Source organism: Malus sylvestris, chromosome 1, assembly GCF_916048215.2.
Source record: "Malus sylvestris chromosome 1, drMalSylv7.2, whole genome shotgun sequence".
Classification (NCBI taxonomy): domain Eukaryota; kingdom Viridiplantae; phylum Streptophyta; class Magnoliopsida; order Rosales; family Rosaceae; genus Malus; species Malus sylvestris.
In genome coordinates, this window is record NC_062260.1 from 7,398,644 (window position 1) to 7,418,956 (window position 20,313).

General features: G+C 41.5%; 1 protein-coding gene across 1 annotated transcript; it reads right to left on the reverse strand.

The window, feature by feature from the left end:
* Positions 1 to 18,151: 18,151 nt before the first annotated feature.
* On the reverse strand, positions 18,152 to 19,630 carry LOC126631116 (putative ETHYLENE INSENSITIVE 3-like 4 protein). Its single transcript, XM_050301271.1, has one exon. It carries the CDS (start codon positions 19,574 to 19,576, stop codon positions 18,272 to 18,274), a length of 1,305 nt encoding a protein of 434 aa, XP_050157228.1. The 5' UTR covers positions 19,577 to 19,630; the 3' UTR covers positions 18,152 to 18,271.
* Positions 19,631 to 20,313: the final 683 nt, after the last annotated feature.

The window sequence follows — 20,313 nt, forward strand, 5'->3', positions numbered from 1 at the left end:
GAAAAACACAGAATGAGAGATAGAGAAAACGTGGTGAGAGAGGACCACCCAGGAAGAAGCCTATAGAGTTCCATTTAGTCCAGAAGTATACTCCAAGCCTCAAGCATCACCTTCTATGCAACCTTAGTAATTCCTACAGCCTTCCATCAAACATCTCAATCGTTAGAAGCCTTACTATCACCCTAAGAAAGCCCAAATCATATAGCTAAGAATGCCATACAACCATGCGAACCTTCTTTCTCATGTAAATCTTCTAGTTTCCACACCACGCTTCACTTGAGCAAGTCATTATCTTGATCTTTCATGCTATCTCCGAGTTGTTGATGTTACAGGGGCATTTCCTGAGACAAGCTATCTCTTTCGAGATATCTCGAGACTTGTTGTGAACCCGCACTAAGGGAGACAAAAGGACATTCTCAAAGCCCAAGTCCACCTCGACTTAAAAGTCCCCTACATAAATTGGAGACTCTGCTGGGGACAGGTCGCAATCTTCATTCAATGGTTTCAAGATCTAGAAGGAACACTACCAGGAGTGGTAATGCCTCAGACGCAGGCGAAGCTGCTTCCCGACTTAACGAGTCTCAACGTGAAGGCCAACGCCAAGAAAGACCGGAAAACTTGGACGAATATGACATGCTGGACATCATCGCAGCCATTCATGCCTTGGGTGAAGCCCAAAAAGAACTTGTTGTGTCATGGAAAGAGTTGAAATATTGAATCCCGAAGCCAAGTGAAAAGGCCAGTGACAAGGACTGCATGCCCAGGAAAAAGGCTTCTCAAGAGGAGTCAGCTGCTGCTGCTGGCAAAGGTCCTGAGAAAACACTATCCTTTATCACTCAAGTAGATGTCATAGCCCTGCTAAAAAATGAGCTGTATAGGAGCTTTGATGACTGGAAATATGTTCCTGAGCCACCATATCCAACAAGCATTTTCCACATGCCATATCCTAAAGGATATGAGCTCTAAGGAACATATCAGCCATTTCATTAACACTTTGGGTCCTCATAATTGCAACCTACGTCTCAAGGAGTTCTTGAAAAGCCTAACTGATCATGCCTATACTTGGTACACCACCCTCACACCAGGTTTCATCTAAACTTGGGAAGAGCTGGTAGACAAGTTCTATACAAAGTACTTTTAGTATGAGGAAAGGGTCATAACAACTCAGCTCAACAATACGTGTCAAAGGCATGGGGAAGATGTGGTGACTTTTGGTAAACGTTTCCAAGACCTCGCCCTTGACTGCTATGACGAGAAGGACAAGGAAGCTCTTGTGGAGATATGCATCAACAACATTATAGCTGACTACAGGGTGTATTGGAGAACATCGGTATCAGCCAATTCTCGAGGCTCTTAGAAGCATTAAGGAAGACCATCTTGTCAATCAAGCCTTCCATGAGGAGATCCTGGAAAACTAACAAGAAAGAAGCTCATCATGCTCTAACTGTGGATGACAGATCTGACTACAACCCATAGAAAAAGATGGAAAGGGAGAGTGATAGGGAAACCTATCCTCCACTAGCATGCAACGATGAGGAATTCCAAGCCATCCTCGATACCATGCTCACAAATGGGGCCATCAAGCTGCTCGTTCATAAAAAAACCTCTTCCAAGGAAGATATGAAGGATCCCAAGTATTGTCGCTACCATCAGTATGTGGGATATCCCTTTATTGTATGCCAAACTTTGTGAAAAATTATCTATGCAAAAATCCCTGAAGGAACGCTAGAGCTGCCTTGCAAGACGCAAGCCATAGACATTGACCCTTTGCCGAAGCGTCTAGGGAAAGAGATGACAGCCGTCATCACATGCTCCAGAGATGATGATGACTACCACCCTTGGATCAACAACCCCAAGCCACCGGAAGCCATTTGGGAACTTTCCTAGAACATGGAGAAGGCTTACTGGTGCAAAAAATCAAAGCCACAGAGCTATGATACTTCGTGGCCTCAAGTTGAATGATGGGGAAATGAGGATGCAAATCTTATGAATTTTGCCTCAAGCTTAAGTGACGAAGTTTTCACGATCAATATGCCAGAAGAATACAATGAGGAAGCCTTGGAAGGGCAATTGTTTAGCCAGGAAATGACGGTTGTGACTTTGTATAGCCTTCCCAACATGGAAGCTGACGCGGTTGAGCGTTACCTTTCCTAAGGTCTTCCAGGAAAACCCGAAGTTTAAATCCCTATTCAACCGGCTTAAATACGGTCTGGAAGTAAGGATTACTGCTGCTGAAGCTCTCATGCATGTTTTCAAGGACTATGGCCCTCAATGTTATGTTGCCCAACTGCAAAGGGCCTTCTTTGAGAGCAACAACGCCAACATCTTCATTGACGAAGACATGGAAGTGGCTTTCCCTGACCATCGATGGCCACTGTACTTGGAAGGACAGATCAATAACGTCTTCATCAAGCAAAGCTTTGGTTGACACTGGTTCATTCATCAACATTCTGCCCTTGGCAATGCTTACTGTAGCAGGTGTCCCAACGTCAAAGGTGGTAGGGTCTCAAATCTCTATCAATGGGTTTGGGAATAACAACGAGGAAACTATTGGATATATCAAGATTGTCTTGAAGATCGGCCATATTAGATCATTTACTAAGTTTTATATGATGGACTTCAACGTGGCTTACCATGCTTTGCTCGAAAGGCCATGGATAAACAAGCACAGACTCGTAGTTCCCACCTTCCACCAGTGCGTCAAGGGAAGGATTGGTCTGAGGCCTATTCGCATCCCAGGAAACCAGATGTTGTTCAACCTAAATGAAGTTCATTATCCTGATGTTGAGTTCTGCAATGATTTCTACAAAAAGTGGGATATCACAGGCTTTAGGGATAACTTTACCCCCTTAGGAAGAAGTTCGAGACCTCAATGACCAAGAATTCCTAGCAAAAAGAGAACGCATACAGCCAGAGGCCAATGTTCTTGTCTACATTCCACCTCAATGCTCCAAGGTCGTGCTTTCCGACAGTCACGTTGTCTACCTCTTATGATAGGTTGGGGGGCCTGACCACATTGTGTGGGAATGCCCCCGAGTATGGAGGTGTTGCACGCCAAACAGGTGAAATTTCCAATGAATCTGAAGACATGCATACACCTGTTGCCGAAGATGAATCACTGCAGAAAATTATGCATGCAAGATGGATCCACTACAGTGGCGGAAAAGCTTGAAGAGGTAAACCTAAGTGATGACCCCTCTGTGCAAAAAAATTGATTTCTATTAGTGTTTACTTAACTATTAAGGAAAAGAAAGAACTAGTCAGCTTGCTAAAAGAGTTCAAAGACATCTTTGCTTGGGGCTATGAAGAGATGCCAGGCCTTGATCCGAATTTAATATGCCATACGCTAAATACACAGCCTGGAATCAAGCTTGTTATGTAGCAAAGGAGGAATTTTCATCCGAAAACAAAGGCTAAAATCAAAGTCGAGGTAGAAAAGCTTCTGGTTGCCGGATTTATCAAGCATATCAAGCACCCCATTTGGCTAGCCAACATCGTCCTAGTAAAGAAAAAACACACTGTCAAAATCCGGATATGCATTGACTAATGAGATCTCAATGTAGCATGCCCAAAAAATGAGTTCCCACTGCCCAACATGGATATCATGATCGATTTAATCTCAGAGCAAGGCTTAATGTTGTTCATGGATGGCTTCAACATGTACAATAAAATCAAGAGATCTGCCAAAGATGCAGAGAAGACGACTTTCCTCACGTCGTTTGGAAACTTTTACTACACCGTCATGGCATTTGGACTTAAAAACGCCGGTGCCACATATCAACGAGCAATGACGGCAGTCTTTCATGACATGATAGGGAAGGAAGTGGAAGACTATATGGACGATCTTGTCGTGAAATCCAAGACCAAGGAAGACACTGGGAAGTGCTAAGGGAAGATACTAGGAAATGTTAAGGAAAATGTTGGGAAGATGCCGAATATATGGGTTGAAGATGAACCCCAAGAAATGCGCCTTCGGTGTTTCCTTAGGTAAGTTCCTAGGCTTCTTGGTGCATCAGTGCAACATCAATGTAGATCTAGACAAGGTGTGCACCATTAGAATTCTCATACCCCTAACAAATGCAAATAAGTTGAAAAGCTTGATGCGGAAGCTATCCTACATTCGGCGTTTCATCCCAAGATTAACAGCAGCAACATGAGCCTTTACCCCACTGCTTAAGAAATAGAAGGAATTCGTGTAGACCAAAGAATGTAGTGAAGCCTATCAATGGGTCTAGTAATTAGTCCCCAACCTTCCTACCATGAAGGCATCAATCCCGGGCATTCCGCTCAAGCTCTACCTAGCCTCAACAAGCACTGACGTAAAAGCCCTACTTGCCTAGGACAGTCCAACGGAGGAAGAAGCACCAATCTACTATGTCATCAGATAACCAAGAGACGCTGAAACCCGCTATGAGAAGACATAACGCACCTGCCTAGCTCCTGTCTACGCATTATGACGACTGCCCCATTATTTCCTAGCCCACAAACTACACCTTATGGTAAAGTCTGACTTGGTAAAGTATTTGCTTACTAGACCTATACTATCTGGCATTTTGGCTCGTTGGTTGCTCCAACTCTTTGTTCGATATTATATGTGTAGCGCCTAAGGCTATCAAAGGCCAAGCTGTGATAGACATGCTAGCAGTATTCCTCAAGGAAGAAGAGGCCATCATTGCTAAGGAAGTCCCTGGTTCGCTGCTTGAGATAGAAGATGAGCCATGGGTCATGCATTTCGATGGTTCTTCCATAACCATGGGAGGAGGAGTTAGTGTTATACTCATCAATCTAGAAGGCTAAGTCATTGCATTATCCTTCAAGCTAAGCTTTCCATGTACAAACAACGTTGCTGAGTATGAGGCTTTCATCATATGCATTTCCACAGCCAAGGAAATGGGCTCAAGGAAGATACAAGTCATAGAGGAATTGAATTTAGTCCTGAGCCAGGTCTAGGGAAGCTTCGAGGTGAAGGAAATAACCTTGGCACCATACTGCACTATAGCCATAAAACTCATGGCAAGCTTCAAGCAGGTGGTGTTGGAACACATTCCCGGCACAATCAACAGGTTTACGGATACCCTAGCTATACTTGGCTCCAAGCTTACCTTCGTCGAAGAACAACACAACATTGCTGTAATTAAAAGAGAGACCCTAACCATTAACGCACCATTCCAGGAGGAAGCTCCAAAAGGTGACGACTAAAGGGAAACTATTAGAAGGGAACTTTCTAAGCCAAGTAGAGAGTTCAACATCAAATGCCTTAAGAAGTACATCAATGTTACTAGGACACTCTACAAGTTTCTGCCCGGAGTAGTGCTAACCTGATGCCTTGAACCAAAGGAATCACAAAGGCGGTCGCACAACATCCATGAGACCACATGTAGAGTCGACCAAGTTATGAGTCTTTATTGTTGACTACAAAGAAAAGGGTACTACTGGCCATAGATGAAGCAACAAGCCATATGCATCCAAGCTGACTGTCCAAAATGCAGCATAACTTTTTCCCTAGACGAGGCACTTGCAGTTTCCATCGCTGATGATTGGAGGTCCCCATACCTAACCTTCTTTATTGATGTAACACTACCAAGCAATGTCAGGGATGCAAGCAAGTTAAAAGGGATAGCTAAGAAGTACTTCGTGGATAGGGTAACTCTATATCGGAAGAGATTCAATGGGGAACCATTGAAATTCCTTGGGCTAGCTGAGTCATCACAAATCATGCACCATATACATGTTTGATGCTATTGGCCAACCATGAGGGAAGGCACACACAACATGGTCAAGCGATGCCATGCATGCCAAGTTCATGGAAACTTAATCCACAAGCTTCCAACGTTACTGCAAGACATGCTCAGTCCATGGCCATTCCATACTTGGGGGCTTGATTTGATAGAACAATTAATCCAGCTTCCGAAGGCCACATATGGATCCTTCATAAAATGGGTAGAGGCAATCCCTCTCAGGAAAGTAACGGGAGCAGCAATATCCAATTTCATTAGGGAATGCATCGTTTGCCGATTTGGTATACCTTACAAAATAGTGAGCAACAATGGCACACCTTTTGTGAACAAACAAGTAAGTGCCACACTTGATGTTTACGAGATCAAGCATTGTCGCTCCACACTGTACTATCCTCAGAGAAACGGTCAAGCCGAAGCCACAAACAAGACACTGCTAAGAATCCTAAACAAGATGGTGCACAATTACGCTGAGGGATGGAACACTCATCTTCCAAACGTCCTATAGGCCTATCGTACATCTCTAAGGAAAGCTACGAGTTTCTCTCCCTACTCCTTGGTGTACAGGTCCAAAGTTATTTCCCCTGTGGAAATAATGATGCCCAAAACAAGAGTTTTAGCATTCAACGATGTGCAATGGGATGTTGTAGCATACACAAACTAGAGGTGGAAAGACCTTGAGTTACTCAAGGAAAAGATAGCAGAATCAACTAGGAAAGTGGCCCTATACCACCAACAAGTTACCAAAGCCTACAACCGCATAGTCAAGCCACGTAACTTCAAGGAATGAGATCTCATCCTCAAAACAGCCAAGCACATAAAGAGGTAGATCTCTAGACCTTCAAATTTCGCCCCACACTGGGAAAGACCTTTTGTGATCAAGGAAGCCCATCAGAGTGGCTACTACTACTTGACCTCAGTAAAAAAAGGTACATTAATGGAGCCTGTCAATGCAAAGTGGCTAAAGCCGTATTACCGCTAAAATGGTCATGCTTATTTAAGAAAAGCAAGCTCCTTCTAGGCAATGATCATTTTATTATGAGGTCTTGTAAAGCCATGCAACAATTGATGTACCCCAAATTTTAATGAAATGAAGGAGCATTTTGTCAAAATCTTTGGTACATTCGTTTCTTTACATTGGCAAGGGTACTAGAAGGATTTCTTCTAAACAAGCTATAGCAGTAATCATGCCAAGGCTATAATAAAAGCCCACACTAAGCCTATCAATGCCATGCAAGCTACTCATAAGTCCAATGCTCATGCAACATGCTAAGCCAACACACCTTGCAAAATCATTGAGTCAAGTAACTAAAGCTTTTTCAAAAGCTATACTTATGCAATATGCCAAAGCCTATCGATGCAAAGCAAGCTGCTCATTGGTTCAATGCTTATGCAATATGCCAAGTCAACACGCCATGAAAAACCATTGAGTCAAGCAACTAAAGCTTTTCCAAAAGCTATGCTTACACAATATGCCAAAGCCTATCAATGCAAATCAATGCTAAGCCTATCGATGCAAAGCAGTGCTAAGCCTAAGCTTACCAATGCAAATCAGTGCTTAGAAAGTCAAGCTTTCCTGACATGCTTTGCTTCCCTATGGAACTTGCAACATCTTTTCCATCTTTCCTCAGGACTCACTGGCAAAGTGCCAAGCAACATGAGCAGCTATTTCCCCCAGGAAAGCAAGTAAAAGTTCAAGCCTATGTCTCAAAGACTAAACAGAATTGCATCTAGCAAATTCTCATGCACTCGAAGTAGGAGAAAGCCAATGTCATTGCAAGATTAAATGCACCATGCTAAATTCAATGTCAGCAGCTAAAGTCAAAGGTAAATAAGCAAAATACAAAGCAAAGCGGCCCCATGGTCATTATTTGAAAAGCAATAAGCTAGTTGTTCAAATGGAAATTACAACTAAAAGTAAAGGTGGAGAGAGGAAAATGACTTTCTTCATGGTACTCTACTTTGACATCTCAAGGTTCATGCTCTGTTAAGAAAAAGAAGCCGATGGTTAGAAAAATGCAAACAGTCATGCAAAGCACGCAGCTGAGGGAAGGTGAGGAGTTAAGCTCAGAACACCACCTTTCGAATGAACTGCTAGAGGTATTAGCGTGCAATTGATTTGCCGCAAGTTGAAGACAAGCTATTATTTCCCTAGAACTCCCGCGAACCAACTTCTTCAACTTCAGCTTCTCGACCTCTAGTTCCTTACACTGCAATTCGAGAGCACGCGTCAATTTGCTAACTTTAACAAATTGACCCAGGACAACTTTCTCCTTCTTATACCCGAAGCCCAAACATGGTATCACGTAACTCTCCCAATTTCTTGATTAAGGAACCCACTGGCACACCCAAAGCTGCCCCATCGTTAATCATATCCCACCAACATAGCAGCTTATGCTCTGTGATTTCCAATGGGGAAGTATGCTCCATGCCTAAAGCAGGGTCCCCAACTCCTTAAAAATTATTCCACACATGAAGGGAGATAGACCTATCAAGCTCACATCTGCATCACCGGCATGCAAAAAGAACTTACCCAACACCTGAAGGGATCAGTTCCTCAATCAAATTTAACACCCTGGCTTCATTAGCAATGTTATGCTTGAGCTTCCTGAGAGCCTCATGCCACGAGGCCCACTCTTCGATCGAAGCCTGCTCCTTACGGGAAATAACCTCTCCAGAAAAGTTGTAGGCTCAAGAAGAACGCCACTAGGGGCTTGAACATCTTCTATAGTCCCTGCAACACAATCATTCACCTACATGGAAAGCAAAGAAAACATGCACAAGTAAGGAAACATATCAACAAGGCGAGACACAAAGGAGCCCGGCTCACAGGAAGTATCCAAGGCATAATTCCAACCGATCGACATGCTTATTATACACACACATTCAAAAACATGAGTAAAACATTCTAGGCGAAGTTTAGTTACCTTCTACATGCACATGTAAGCCTAATAAAAATTCCAAGACTTAAGGAGAAGGTTGATAGTAGCAAATTCATATGAGGGCAAGCATCAACGAAGAATAGGGAGACATACCTCTATATTTTCCGCTTCTGCCTGAACGTCATCATTCAAAAAATCACCAGCTTAGTCAATATCAACATCCTCTGCTGCTTTACTATCATCCTTGCAGCTTGGCTCATTACCATTGTCTTCATCTTCTGTGTCCTTCCCTAGGGAAGCCTGAGGATGTTCTCCGCTTCCAAGGTCAGAGTCGGGACTTTTATTACTGTTTTCCTCAACGACCAAGCCTCCTATAGCTGCCTCATCATTGTCAGCTTCCCTAGTGCTTAGCTCTTCCTCATATGCTTCAGTGATATTAAGAAACTCAGGAGGTTTGGGAGTGTCGGAAGAAGCAGACGATTGGGCACCCTTGTCTTACGGGCAAGGCCAGCATGAGCAACTTCCTTGGCATGAGTCTTAAATGTAACAAAGTTATAATTAGCATGCAGCTATAAAGCGAGAGGAGCGAGAAACAATGGAACAAAGTCTATTACCAGTCTTTAACTTTGCTGCGGAACATTCACTATTCGATTTCTTCAAAGTAAGGGAAGAGTCAGGCTTATTGCTAGGTGGACCGTCATTCACCACCCGAGGCCTAAAGTGTTTCACTGCGTTATCTGAGGCACAACATGTAAAGCACTTAGGAAAAACATGCAAGAGGAAAGTTAACAAGAGATGTCAAGCTAAGAAAATATACCCAAAGCCACATTCTTCCCTTAACTTGTAGGCTTCCCTTCGTTGACACCAGATGCCCTACTCTTCTTCGTATTCCGAGAAGAATCACTAGAAGGATTGCTTTCCTCAGTTGCAGTAAGGCACTGGCATTTCAAACCAGAAACGATCTTTGCAGGCTTTAGTACCAGTCGAGGATGGTTGACAACATTGGAAGACAACCGCGGTTATTTGTCACCATGAAACTTGGCGATGGCAGCAAAACACTTCAGCTAGTAAGTAGCATAGCCTTTAGAGGTGCCACCTACTCAAGTCCGATTGGTAATGTACTGGAAAGGACGAAAACATGTCGGAGGCTCATACAGAGAACTCTAAAACAGATTGTTGAAAGAGGCCTCAACTTCGATAGGGAAAAATATTAACACACCTTTATCACAACCCAGTTGCCGTCACACCCGAAAATGAGAGTAAACTGCACTTATTTCCTCACTATCTTCCCCTTTGAAAGAGACTGAGGGAGCCAACAAAGCCAATGATTTTTTGGTGAGTGAAGGAAAATCTTGATTCTCGAAGAAAGGGACTGAGAGTAAACTGCACTTATCAAGGTCACACATTGGTTCATAAAGTTGAGTTCAGTATTTACCCAATCCGCCCAGCTAGCAACCTCACCATAGGAGAACTTGAAGTGGATCAGCACAGTGGGAAACAACCTGCTCTCGATGCAGCATCGAGAAATATGCCTGGGATCAATAGGAGGCACCGAATTTAAGGAAGGCTCTTTTTCCTTGAAGGCCTTGCTCTGAGAACTAAGAGGAGGCGGTGGCTTGCCTCGTCAAAGATGGTCCTTTGTAGTGGAGGACTCATCAACGGCAATAAGTAATGCACCTACGGAAAGAAAGCGTCAAACCATAGACATTACAAGTCAGTGCAACATGCAAGAAGGAATGTGCAAATATACAAGGGCAAAACACAATAAGGGATGTACCCTGGAAAGCAAGCAAGCAAGGCATCCTGGGAAAGTAGGCGAATGTGCTGGTATGTGCATAAAAAATTCAAGGCCTTTCATGCAAAAATCTAAGACTTTAATATGGGACTATTTTCCTACATGTTATCACACAAAACACATGCATCTCTCCCTACACATGCCATGTTATCAAAGCCCAAAATAAAAAATCTAGCCAGTAAAGGTGTACTATATGTGTACCCAAGCAAAAACAGGTTATATGTAGTCAAGCTAATCATGCCAAGTAGATCAACACAATTGACCAATCGATCCTGCTCAAGTGCGCACCGATATGCAAAAGGGCTAGGCTAAATGACAATTGCACAACATATGTGGAAAGCAAGAGAGAAATTGTAGAGGGCAAACACATATAATTTCGAAGCAGTAAGGCTACCCAAGGAGTGGAGTTTCATTTCTTGAAGGAAATATCAACACCCCTTGCGGGTCCGTGCTGAAACCCTAAAATCTTTGGAATGCATAATCAAGAAGAAAGGATGCATGCTTAATTTCATCACCATGGCAAACACAAAAGACAAAAAGGAGAAAAAAAAATTCAAAAAGGGGTTAAAGGAAGAATTTCCTTACCTGAACAAAGCCTTGTCACATAACTTAAAGAAGTATGAACGGTAGAACATAACCCAGCATAGAAAGCAAAGAATTTGGAGAGAAAAGCAATTATGAAAAATTTGAAGAAGGAATGAGAATTAAAGGAGGGGAGGAAGAGCAAGGACAAATTAAATACTTGTCCTAGGGAGAAGAGCAGTTTGCAACAGTTACCAAGTGAAGGCAGGGGAATACCCAGAGTTTCTCTGTATGATTAGATGTGCACGGAAAGCAAGGGAGCACAATGGCAGGCAACTAGTTTACATCAAAATGGGAATAATATGAGCGCTAGGGAGAAAGGAAGGGAGGACCACGCCACAAAATGATATTCCCTTGAAGCCTAAAGATGAACCCTTCACTTACATAAGGAGGGGGAGAACATATTAAAGGGATTAAAAAAACACAGAATGAAAGATCGAGAAAACGTGGTGAGAGGGGACCACCCAAGAAGAAGCCCACAGAGTTCCATTTAGTCTAGAAGTATACTCCAAGCCTCAAGCATCACCTTCATGCAACCTTAGTAATTCTTACAGCCTACCATCAAACATCTCAACCATTAGAAGGCTTACTATCACCCTAGAAAAGCCCAAATCATGCAGCTAAGAATGCCATGCAACCATGCAAACCTTCTCTCTAATGTAAACTGATAATCTTCTAGCTTCCACACCACACTTCACTTGAGCAAGTCATTATCTTGATATTTCATGCTATCTCCAGGTCATTTATGTTACTGGGGTATTTCCTAAGACAAGGTATTTCTTTCGAGATATCCTAAGACTTGTTGTGAACCTGCGCCAAGGCAAACAAGAGGACATTATCAAAGCCCAAGTCCACCTCAACCTAAAGTCCCCCAACATTCAGTTGCATTATAAAACGACTACGTTATATGTATTTTTTAGATGCTACTTTATAAACAAAAAAAATGAAGCAACGATCAATGTAAGAATTTCTCGTCAAAGACACCGAAGTAGGTGCATGTATTTATTAGCTCCATGATGAAAATTTCTTGGATTCGTCATTGGCTCCTAATTACCTTTTAATTACCGTTGATTCGCAATAAGCAAATCAGGTATCTAATTGACTCTTTGATGATGAGGGTGAGCTTTGAGAATTGGGTTTCTATATAGAATAATACTTAGCCACTCAAGGTTGAGAACGAGCTCCTTAAAACTCTATGTGGCCGATTTGCAGAATTTCATGTTTATAATTGGAGTCATTTGTATTATTAATTACTCTGTAAAAATCAATTGAAACTCGTTTAGTCAATCAATTGTAACAAATAGAGAGACAGTTTGTAATGCTTTTACTGAATTCGTCAATCGGTTTTTATACAATTCAATGACTAAATGATTTCATACTTTATTGATTTTTTGCAGAGGTGATCTATACAAAGTGATTTATAATATTAACAGTTCCAATCATAAACATGAAATTCTGTAAATCGGTGGCAAAGTATTTTGAGGAAATCATCCTTTAAGTCTCCCAGTATTCTAAAAATCGGCCTAGGCGGCTACCTAGGTGCCAATTGATGATGGATGCCACTCCAATTAGGTGCGAATCGGTGGGAAAAAATGGGAAGGTGTTAGGCGCCCGCCTCAGGTTCCCTGATGAAATCCGACAAGGAGGGAGTGAAATAGAGAGAGGGAGAGAGATGATGTGTTGCGGAGAGGAATGGATAGGGAGAGAGAGCACTGCAGAGAGTGAGATAGAAAAGAGAAATGGCAGCCTGCATATGAGATTCAAAGAAAGGTGGGGTGGGTGCGACTATATTTTCTAGGGTTAATAGGGTTTTTTTAATTAAAAGTTTATGGACTTCATTTTCAAGATTTCTAGCAGGCCCAACTTTATTTTTTATTTTTTAAAGAAAATAATGCCCAATAATAATTATGATCTTAAAAAAAACTCTAGAGTTTTATATACTTATATTTGATGTTAAAAAAACAACTCTAAAGTTTTATACAATATTTAGTGTTGTATGTTTTTTTTTTTTTTCAACAAGCATGATTTTTATGTGTGTGTGTATATATATATATAATATTATAAATTTATTTAGCAAATACAAATCCGCCTAGTCCGCATAGGCACTAGGCCCCAGCCCGCCGCCCAACTAGGGTCTAGTGTCTTTTAGAACCATGGAGTCCCTATTCCCTCACTTCATTATATCATAAACTTGTGAATGTAAGAAGTTTTGTTCGTACTGTTTGATAAGAGAACATTATCAGACTGGAAGCATAGTGTTCATTATATGTGTTTTATTTATGTATTTGGTACGTAGTTTAGTTATCTGTCATGTCAGTATTTAACAAGCTAAATGTCACATCTCTCTAGAATATATGGATGAGTTATGTCAAACTGAATGGAATACCCCTCGATCGTACGTGCTTGAGCAAACTATATGTTTACGAAATTTAAAGCTTTTCTTTTTGTGTTGAACTGAAAATGTATTACTAGGGCAAAATGCCAAAGATTACAAAAAATCCAGACAAAGGACTAACCAAGGAGAAAAACAAGCATCTCCTACATAAAAAAAAACACTGTAAGGGGGGATATAAGGAGATAGATGTTGCAGTGTAAGCAAAGATGTCACCTCAAAAATGCTCCCAAAAGACCTTAAACAGATGAAGAACACGATAAGCCATTCTTGTTAAGGATGTGCACAAGTGAAGATAGGAGTCTGTTGACCCATGTAGAAATATTCATCTATGCACTTCTATGTGATGCCAAGAGATCCATCATCATGTTGGTTGATCTTGGAACCCAAGACCAGCGGAATGATTGAAAGGATTGCCCTAATTAAAATATTTTTTCTAAGAATAGGAAAGGCCTCCTAATTGTCATTCTCAATGGAGTTATGTAGACATAGAATTATTTCTCTTGAGTCTGATTTCACAATGACTTCGCGAAAACCCTATTGTTTAGCAAGCATACAAACCTCCAATATTACAATAGCTTCAGCCATAGAAACCCTTGGAGCTTTGATAGTGGTTCTCATGGCTGCAACAAAAATTGCAGTTAGCATATCTGATCACAATTCCGACGTTCCCTTATTTTGTACTTGAATTCCAGTTAGCATTAACATTTATCTTAATAAAAGGAGGCTCAGAAGGAGGCCAAACAATATTTTAAGGAAGAACACACTGGTCAGATTGTTGGTCATCCTGCATCTTCATAGTTGCTTCCATATATGCTCCACATCCTGCATCTTCATAGTTGCCTCCATATATGCTCCACTAACAATTAAATAGCCTAAATGACATGTAGAGGAGAACGAGGTTTGTGATTGATAGCCGCATTATATTTAGCCTTCTAGATACGCCAACAAGTGAATTCAACATGGGTCTTGATCTTCTCCTTTTCTAGCTTGGTTCTCACATCTGCACAAATTAAAGATTGTAACCATGCATTAAAAGCAGTGACTTCATTTTTGTTCACCTTATAATGTAGATGTCCCCCAAAACAAACTAGATCTACCCATGGATACAATAGAAGCATGTTCTCCATCGATTTCTCTTGCTCATTACAATTGGGACAGATAGAAGAATTTGAAAAATGTCTTCTAAAAATATCCGCTGGATGCAAGAGCTCTCTTCAAAATCTTGCACATAAAATTTAGGGGGCCTCCAACTTCCAAATATGCTTCCACACCTGATTACTAATTAGCATTGAGAATGAGAGACATCGAGATCAGATTCAGAATTCCCTATAATGCAGCCAATGATGTCCCGACATCACTGTATACTTCCCTTTCTTATCCACAAGCCAAACAAGTCGACCATTGCTTTGAGGGTCCCCAATTTGCGTCTCTTTTATGATGGAGTACTCATGGGGTGAAATAAATGGTTAAATTAACTCCAAGTCCCAATCTTTTATGGTTTGATAGATTATGGACTCCACATTTTGGTTGTCAACAATAACTGCTCTGCTTGGGATAGGCCTATGGGTCCAGGGGGAAGCCACTGGTCCACCCATAGCTTAATAAAGCTAGCATCCATTACCTGTCAATGAACACTCTTTGGGATAACCTCCCTCCTCTCCAACAAATAGCCCACACCCATGACGCCCTACTTTTTTTTTTTTGCTTCTAGGAACGAAGTAGTGGAGAATTATCTGCATTGAAGAATTGTAGCTGAAAGACAATCTGGTTTAGGGGCGGGCCAATCCGAGTAGATGGATTTTGAGTTTGGGAACCGGACCTAACTCGGCCCGTTTCAAACGAGTTGGTACGGGGCGGGTCCCCGTGTCCAATTGGTTTTTTTTTTTTTTTTTTTTCAGTTTTGATACAGAGCTCCAAAATGTTCCAGATTGCTTCCACTGCCGTAACTGTTCTTCTTGATCAACCAAAACTGATTTCCCAAATCGACGCCATAACTCCTACCAAGTAGGATTATAGATATGACCTCGTCTTCTAGCCACGAACGCCACATCGGTCTCGGTTAGAAATTGAAAGATGAGGCTGGAAACTCAGCAGTTGGATCCATGGACTGGCATAAACACTTGATTGTCAACTATTGAGATTCGAGATTGAGATTCGAGAGGGAATGTTGAAGAGATTTAGTCTGGGTTCAAAGAGAGATTGTGAAAGTGAGGACTGGGTCAGTGAGAATCTCTAAGTCTGGGATGTCGTCGCGGACTTAAGGAGGACAATCGAGGTTGTTGGGCCGTTGTGATGGTCGTTAAGTCCCATACTCGCGACGACGGTGATGTCGAGGTGGTGGAGGAGATGACTGACAGAGAGTGACGGAGTGTAGGTGGAACCGTGGAGGGGAGGGAACGACACATGCAAGATGGTGAGATAGAATCGAATTTGAGGACTCGAGTGACAAAGTCGAGCTCAATGAGACCTAGGATAAAACTAACGATTAAGATTGGATGGTAGGTTACTTTTCAATCTCGTTCGTCCTTCCATTGAAATTACAAATTGGCCGGTCTGAGGCCCCTTTTTCTATACATATGGAATTGGCCAGCCCCTAAAATTTCATCGCCCTGCCCCGTTTCTCTTATCAAAATATTGGAACCGGCTTGTACCCACCCCGAACCTTGATTACCTGCCCCGACTCGCAGTTCCTATACCCGTTTGCCCACCCTTAATCTAGTTCATGAATGAAACGCCAACATTACTTTACAATAAGGACTACGTTAAACTTCTGTAAATTCCTAAACCCAAACTGCCTTCATATTTTGTTAAGCCCAAAGTCTCCCAGCTAATCCAATGAATACTTCTTTGTTTATTTCTTTGACTCCACCAAAACCTTGCTAATAGGGAATCAATTTCTCTGCAAATCGACACCGAGAATCAATTTCATTGAGTAAAATGGCACTACTTGAGCCACCACTTTTGTGGGACCATGATTTTCTAGGGCTGGAGCAAGATGGATTAGAATAAGAATACCTTAGAAGTTCGATCATGGATTCAACAGCTTCCACAATGGAGGTGCACAGACAGATCAGTGATGCCACCATCATCCTGTTTCGGAACAGTGGGCGAAGTCCAACGACTTCGCTTAGATTCACCTTGCTTGTTCTGCAAGATTCAAAAACATGATCTAGTAAAGAATTAGCCATATTTTCTATATTTTTGGAATCCTTACAATCTAAAGATTGGCTTGTACCGCAAGTAATCCAACTAGTAGGAGGATGCAATATCTACTCGTACATATCCTCTAAGATTCTCCTGGTTTAAAGACAAATTCCATATCCTAAAGGTCTCTATTACAACTTGTTTATACAAATACACCCTTCTAGGGTTCATCTCTAGTAACGCAATAATCATACACTTATTCTCTTGTATACTGCTTGAGTTAAGTTACTAACTTGATCCTCAGAAAGCCTTTGGTTGGCACCACCCCCAGTCATTGGCTGCTTATGGTTGTTTGCTATTTTACAGGTTAACGAGTTTGTGCATCTCCACCCTTCTTAGCAGTGTGCGAATTTGGTTCCAACAATTGACTCTACCACAACAATGGCTATTTTAAAAGCAATGTCAGGGCATCTCCATAGCCCAGAGCGCGACAATGCTTCTGGTAGCGAAGTTGCCCCCGATGTGGATCGAATTTGGAAAACTTTGGTAAAGATTAACGCGTCAGTTAACAAGTTTCGAAAGGCCTCATGAATGAAGGGGCGGTCAACGTGTGAAGGCCCTTAAAAACGTTGTCTATGGTTTTGAAGAGCCACTAGTTGAGGCAATTCTTGTTCAGACCCCAACGAGAACTGTTAATTTGAACCCTTATGCGAAGCGCCATCGCCCCACTCCCAAAACATTTTGCAAAAGATCCAAGAGATCTCATGAATCTTCTAGAAACCAAAAGCTAATGGAGACACTGGTTCTCAACGTCAACTGCATTTATGGAGGACAAGAGTATCTAGATAAAACTAAAAAAGAAAGAAAACAGGTTGAAAGGAGCCAAGATGGTAGCTTCCATCAATAAACCCCTCCCCATCATCTAGCATCCTGATGTTCACTGATCAACGATGCCTTGGTCTTCAAAGTGCTAAAAGACATACACTCCTCCCACGTTGATGCCTTGGTCATCAAAGGAAAAACCACCATGCATATGCAACTAAGAGGGTGGGAATTCTAGACAAAGACAAAACCACCCTACAACCTTGAACGACGCTCCAATCCGATCACTCGGGTTAGTGAAAAACAGAATATTATGTACTGCACTAGGAAGCTAGAAAGTAATTATTTGCCCCCCCAACGAAACTTTCTTTTTGTTCATATTTTTTCTGGTTAGTGAAAAAGGTTAATGAAAAACAAAGGAAAGAGAGAACAAAGTAAGCATTGTCCATGACATCTCTCTATGTAAGTGGATCTCGCTTTGTAAGATGTTTGCCAGTGAATCTAGCACAAAAAAAGTTTTGTTCTAAACCAAATGAACAACTAGCAAGGCAAGTAACAAAATCCATGTACTATTGACTACTGAGGCATTCTTACGTAGTTTCCAGATAGGAAGATACAATAATTAATACGATGTGTACATTTAAGTGTGGGTGAGAAAATTTTTTGTTCAAATAAAATGCATGAAATCTTTATCCCTCTGAATCAACTAATTAATTAACATGTAGTAGTCATGCTATTATAAATAAAAAGTGCCCAACAATGTGGTTGTTGCATATGAGAGATGCGACGAACAATATGACAAGTAATACAAATTAATTATTGGTCTCGCTAGTACAAATTATTTTATTGGTACATTTTAAACAACTACATGAAAATGAAAACTAATTAAAAGATACAAGAGTAGTGCATTCACTAATTAATCATATCCCAAATCCCAAATAGAAGTTGAGTCTTGGTCATAATTATGTGACATATCTTCGGAAGAACGATTTAAATCCATGTTTCCCCTTTGGATCTCCAGTGCTCCATCCATAGCTAGATCATCATCATCAATACCACCTCCCCAATAGCTTGCTGATCCATAGCCGTCTGCCACTTTAGTACCACTGTTGTCATCAATCCGATTGGCCTTTTCTATCTCCATATTAATCCAATCCACCACACTAACAGCACCACTATTTTGATCAGAAGCACAAAGTGTTCGATCTTGATCTTGACCTTGATCATAGTCTGCCCTTGATTTCTTTTCCACAAACCCTAATCCCAAATCAATACTTATCATCTTCCTCTTTTCATTGCTAGTAGTAGCAGGCCACTTCAAATTCTTACCCTTTTTGTTTGAGTGATCTGAGATTTTGAGGCATTTCTCTGTAAGCTGTATGAGAGATTCTTCTTGGTTAACCACTTTGGACCAAATAGCAGTCTCCTTAGCAGTCATCTTATCTTGCAAACACTTGCTTTGCGTCACAAGTCTTCTCACTCTATCCGAATTAGGAGCCATGTGTTTGACCACAGCAGCCAAGGCACTCACTTTCCATGCCTTTTTAAGATCGTGGGGCTTCCGATAAGGAGGAGCGCCGTGCTCTACAGAAAGCCCTTGGTCCCCCCACCACATCTCCTTCCCTGTGGGCCACCACGGAGGAGCTAAACCCTTCTCCAGAGGGAACCTCCGCTGCGGCGGCACGCAGTGCTGAATCAGAGCAGAAAGAAGAGACCCTAAAGTAGTGTCTTGCAGTTCATGAAGCAAATGAGCATAAGAGCCATGATCCGACTCACCTTCAAATATCAGAGCTGGCAGGTACTCGGCGATTGCAATGGGGGCGTTGTGGTCAAATCTCGCTTTGTCTTTCCACCACTCTCTTAAGCTATCAGAGGAGCCCGTCACTGGCTTTCCCTTCTCAGGCACAATCCCATACACAAAGCCCTTTGCTTTGCATACCTCCATGATTTTCACCATGTATTTAAGTATCGAATCCTGGGCTCTTGCCATTTTCTTTCGATGAGACCCTTCTTGGTTTGCCGACGACTCTGCAAGTTCTTCTTCTTCGTCTTCTTCTGCCTCAATGATTTTACGATTCTCGTTGAGCTTTTGTAAGCGAATACTATCCTTCCACGTTCGCTTCTTGAGCTCGTCGTAGCTGATGTGATCTTCAGCTGCTTTTTCATCTTCTGCAACTACTCCAAGGCTTAGAGGATCAACTTGTCCATGGAACTTTACCATAGTAGTACCAGTTGAAGTATTTGTGTCTCTATTGATATAAAGACGGTGTTACTACGTTAGGTATATATAAACTACCTAGTCCAATGGCGGTGTGAAACCAAATTACCAAATATAGAAACAACAATGTGAAAGGCTTCTTTCCTTTTTAGATATGAAAAGTGAAAACAGATGGGAAGGCTTGAGGACAAGATTGGTGTTAACGAGGTTGAGGGATAAGTTTGGAGGATTCTGAAAATTTTAAAGAAACACGTGAGATTCTGAAGTAACAAATTAATGGAGGGTGGTGCTGTACGTGGTATATAAGTTGTCACTCCAGCCTGAATGAATTAAATAATTTTCTACATCTTTTCATTCGAGCTCTAGATTTGTTTTTTAGGGGTTTCTTTTTTTAGAAGCTTTAATAAAAAGGGTTAGACTAGTTGCAGTCCTATTAGATTAAAAATGCAATCATGTAAATCCTATCATATTCAGAATATTTCTTAGATTAGATATTATCATATTAGAGTTGTAATCCTATTGGGTAAGGAATTTACCTTCCCTACTACTATAAATAAAGGCACAATTGGTGGAATAATACACATCTCATAAATACACATTTCTCTTTCTCTCTACTGGGCCGCACCCGCTCTATCTGTCCTTTATATAGTTCAATAAATTAGGCCTACAACACGTTATCAACACGCTCTTGACGCTACACTAAAAAGAGTTTGTTACGTTTTAATCATTCTTTTTATGAT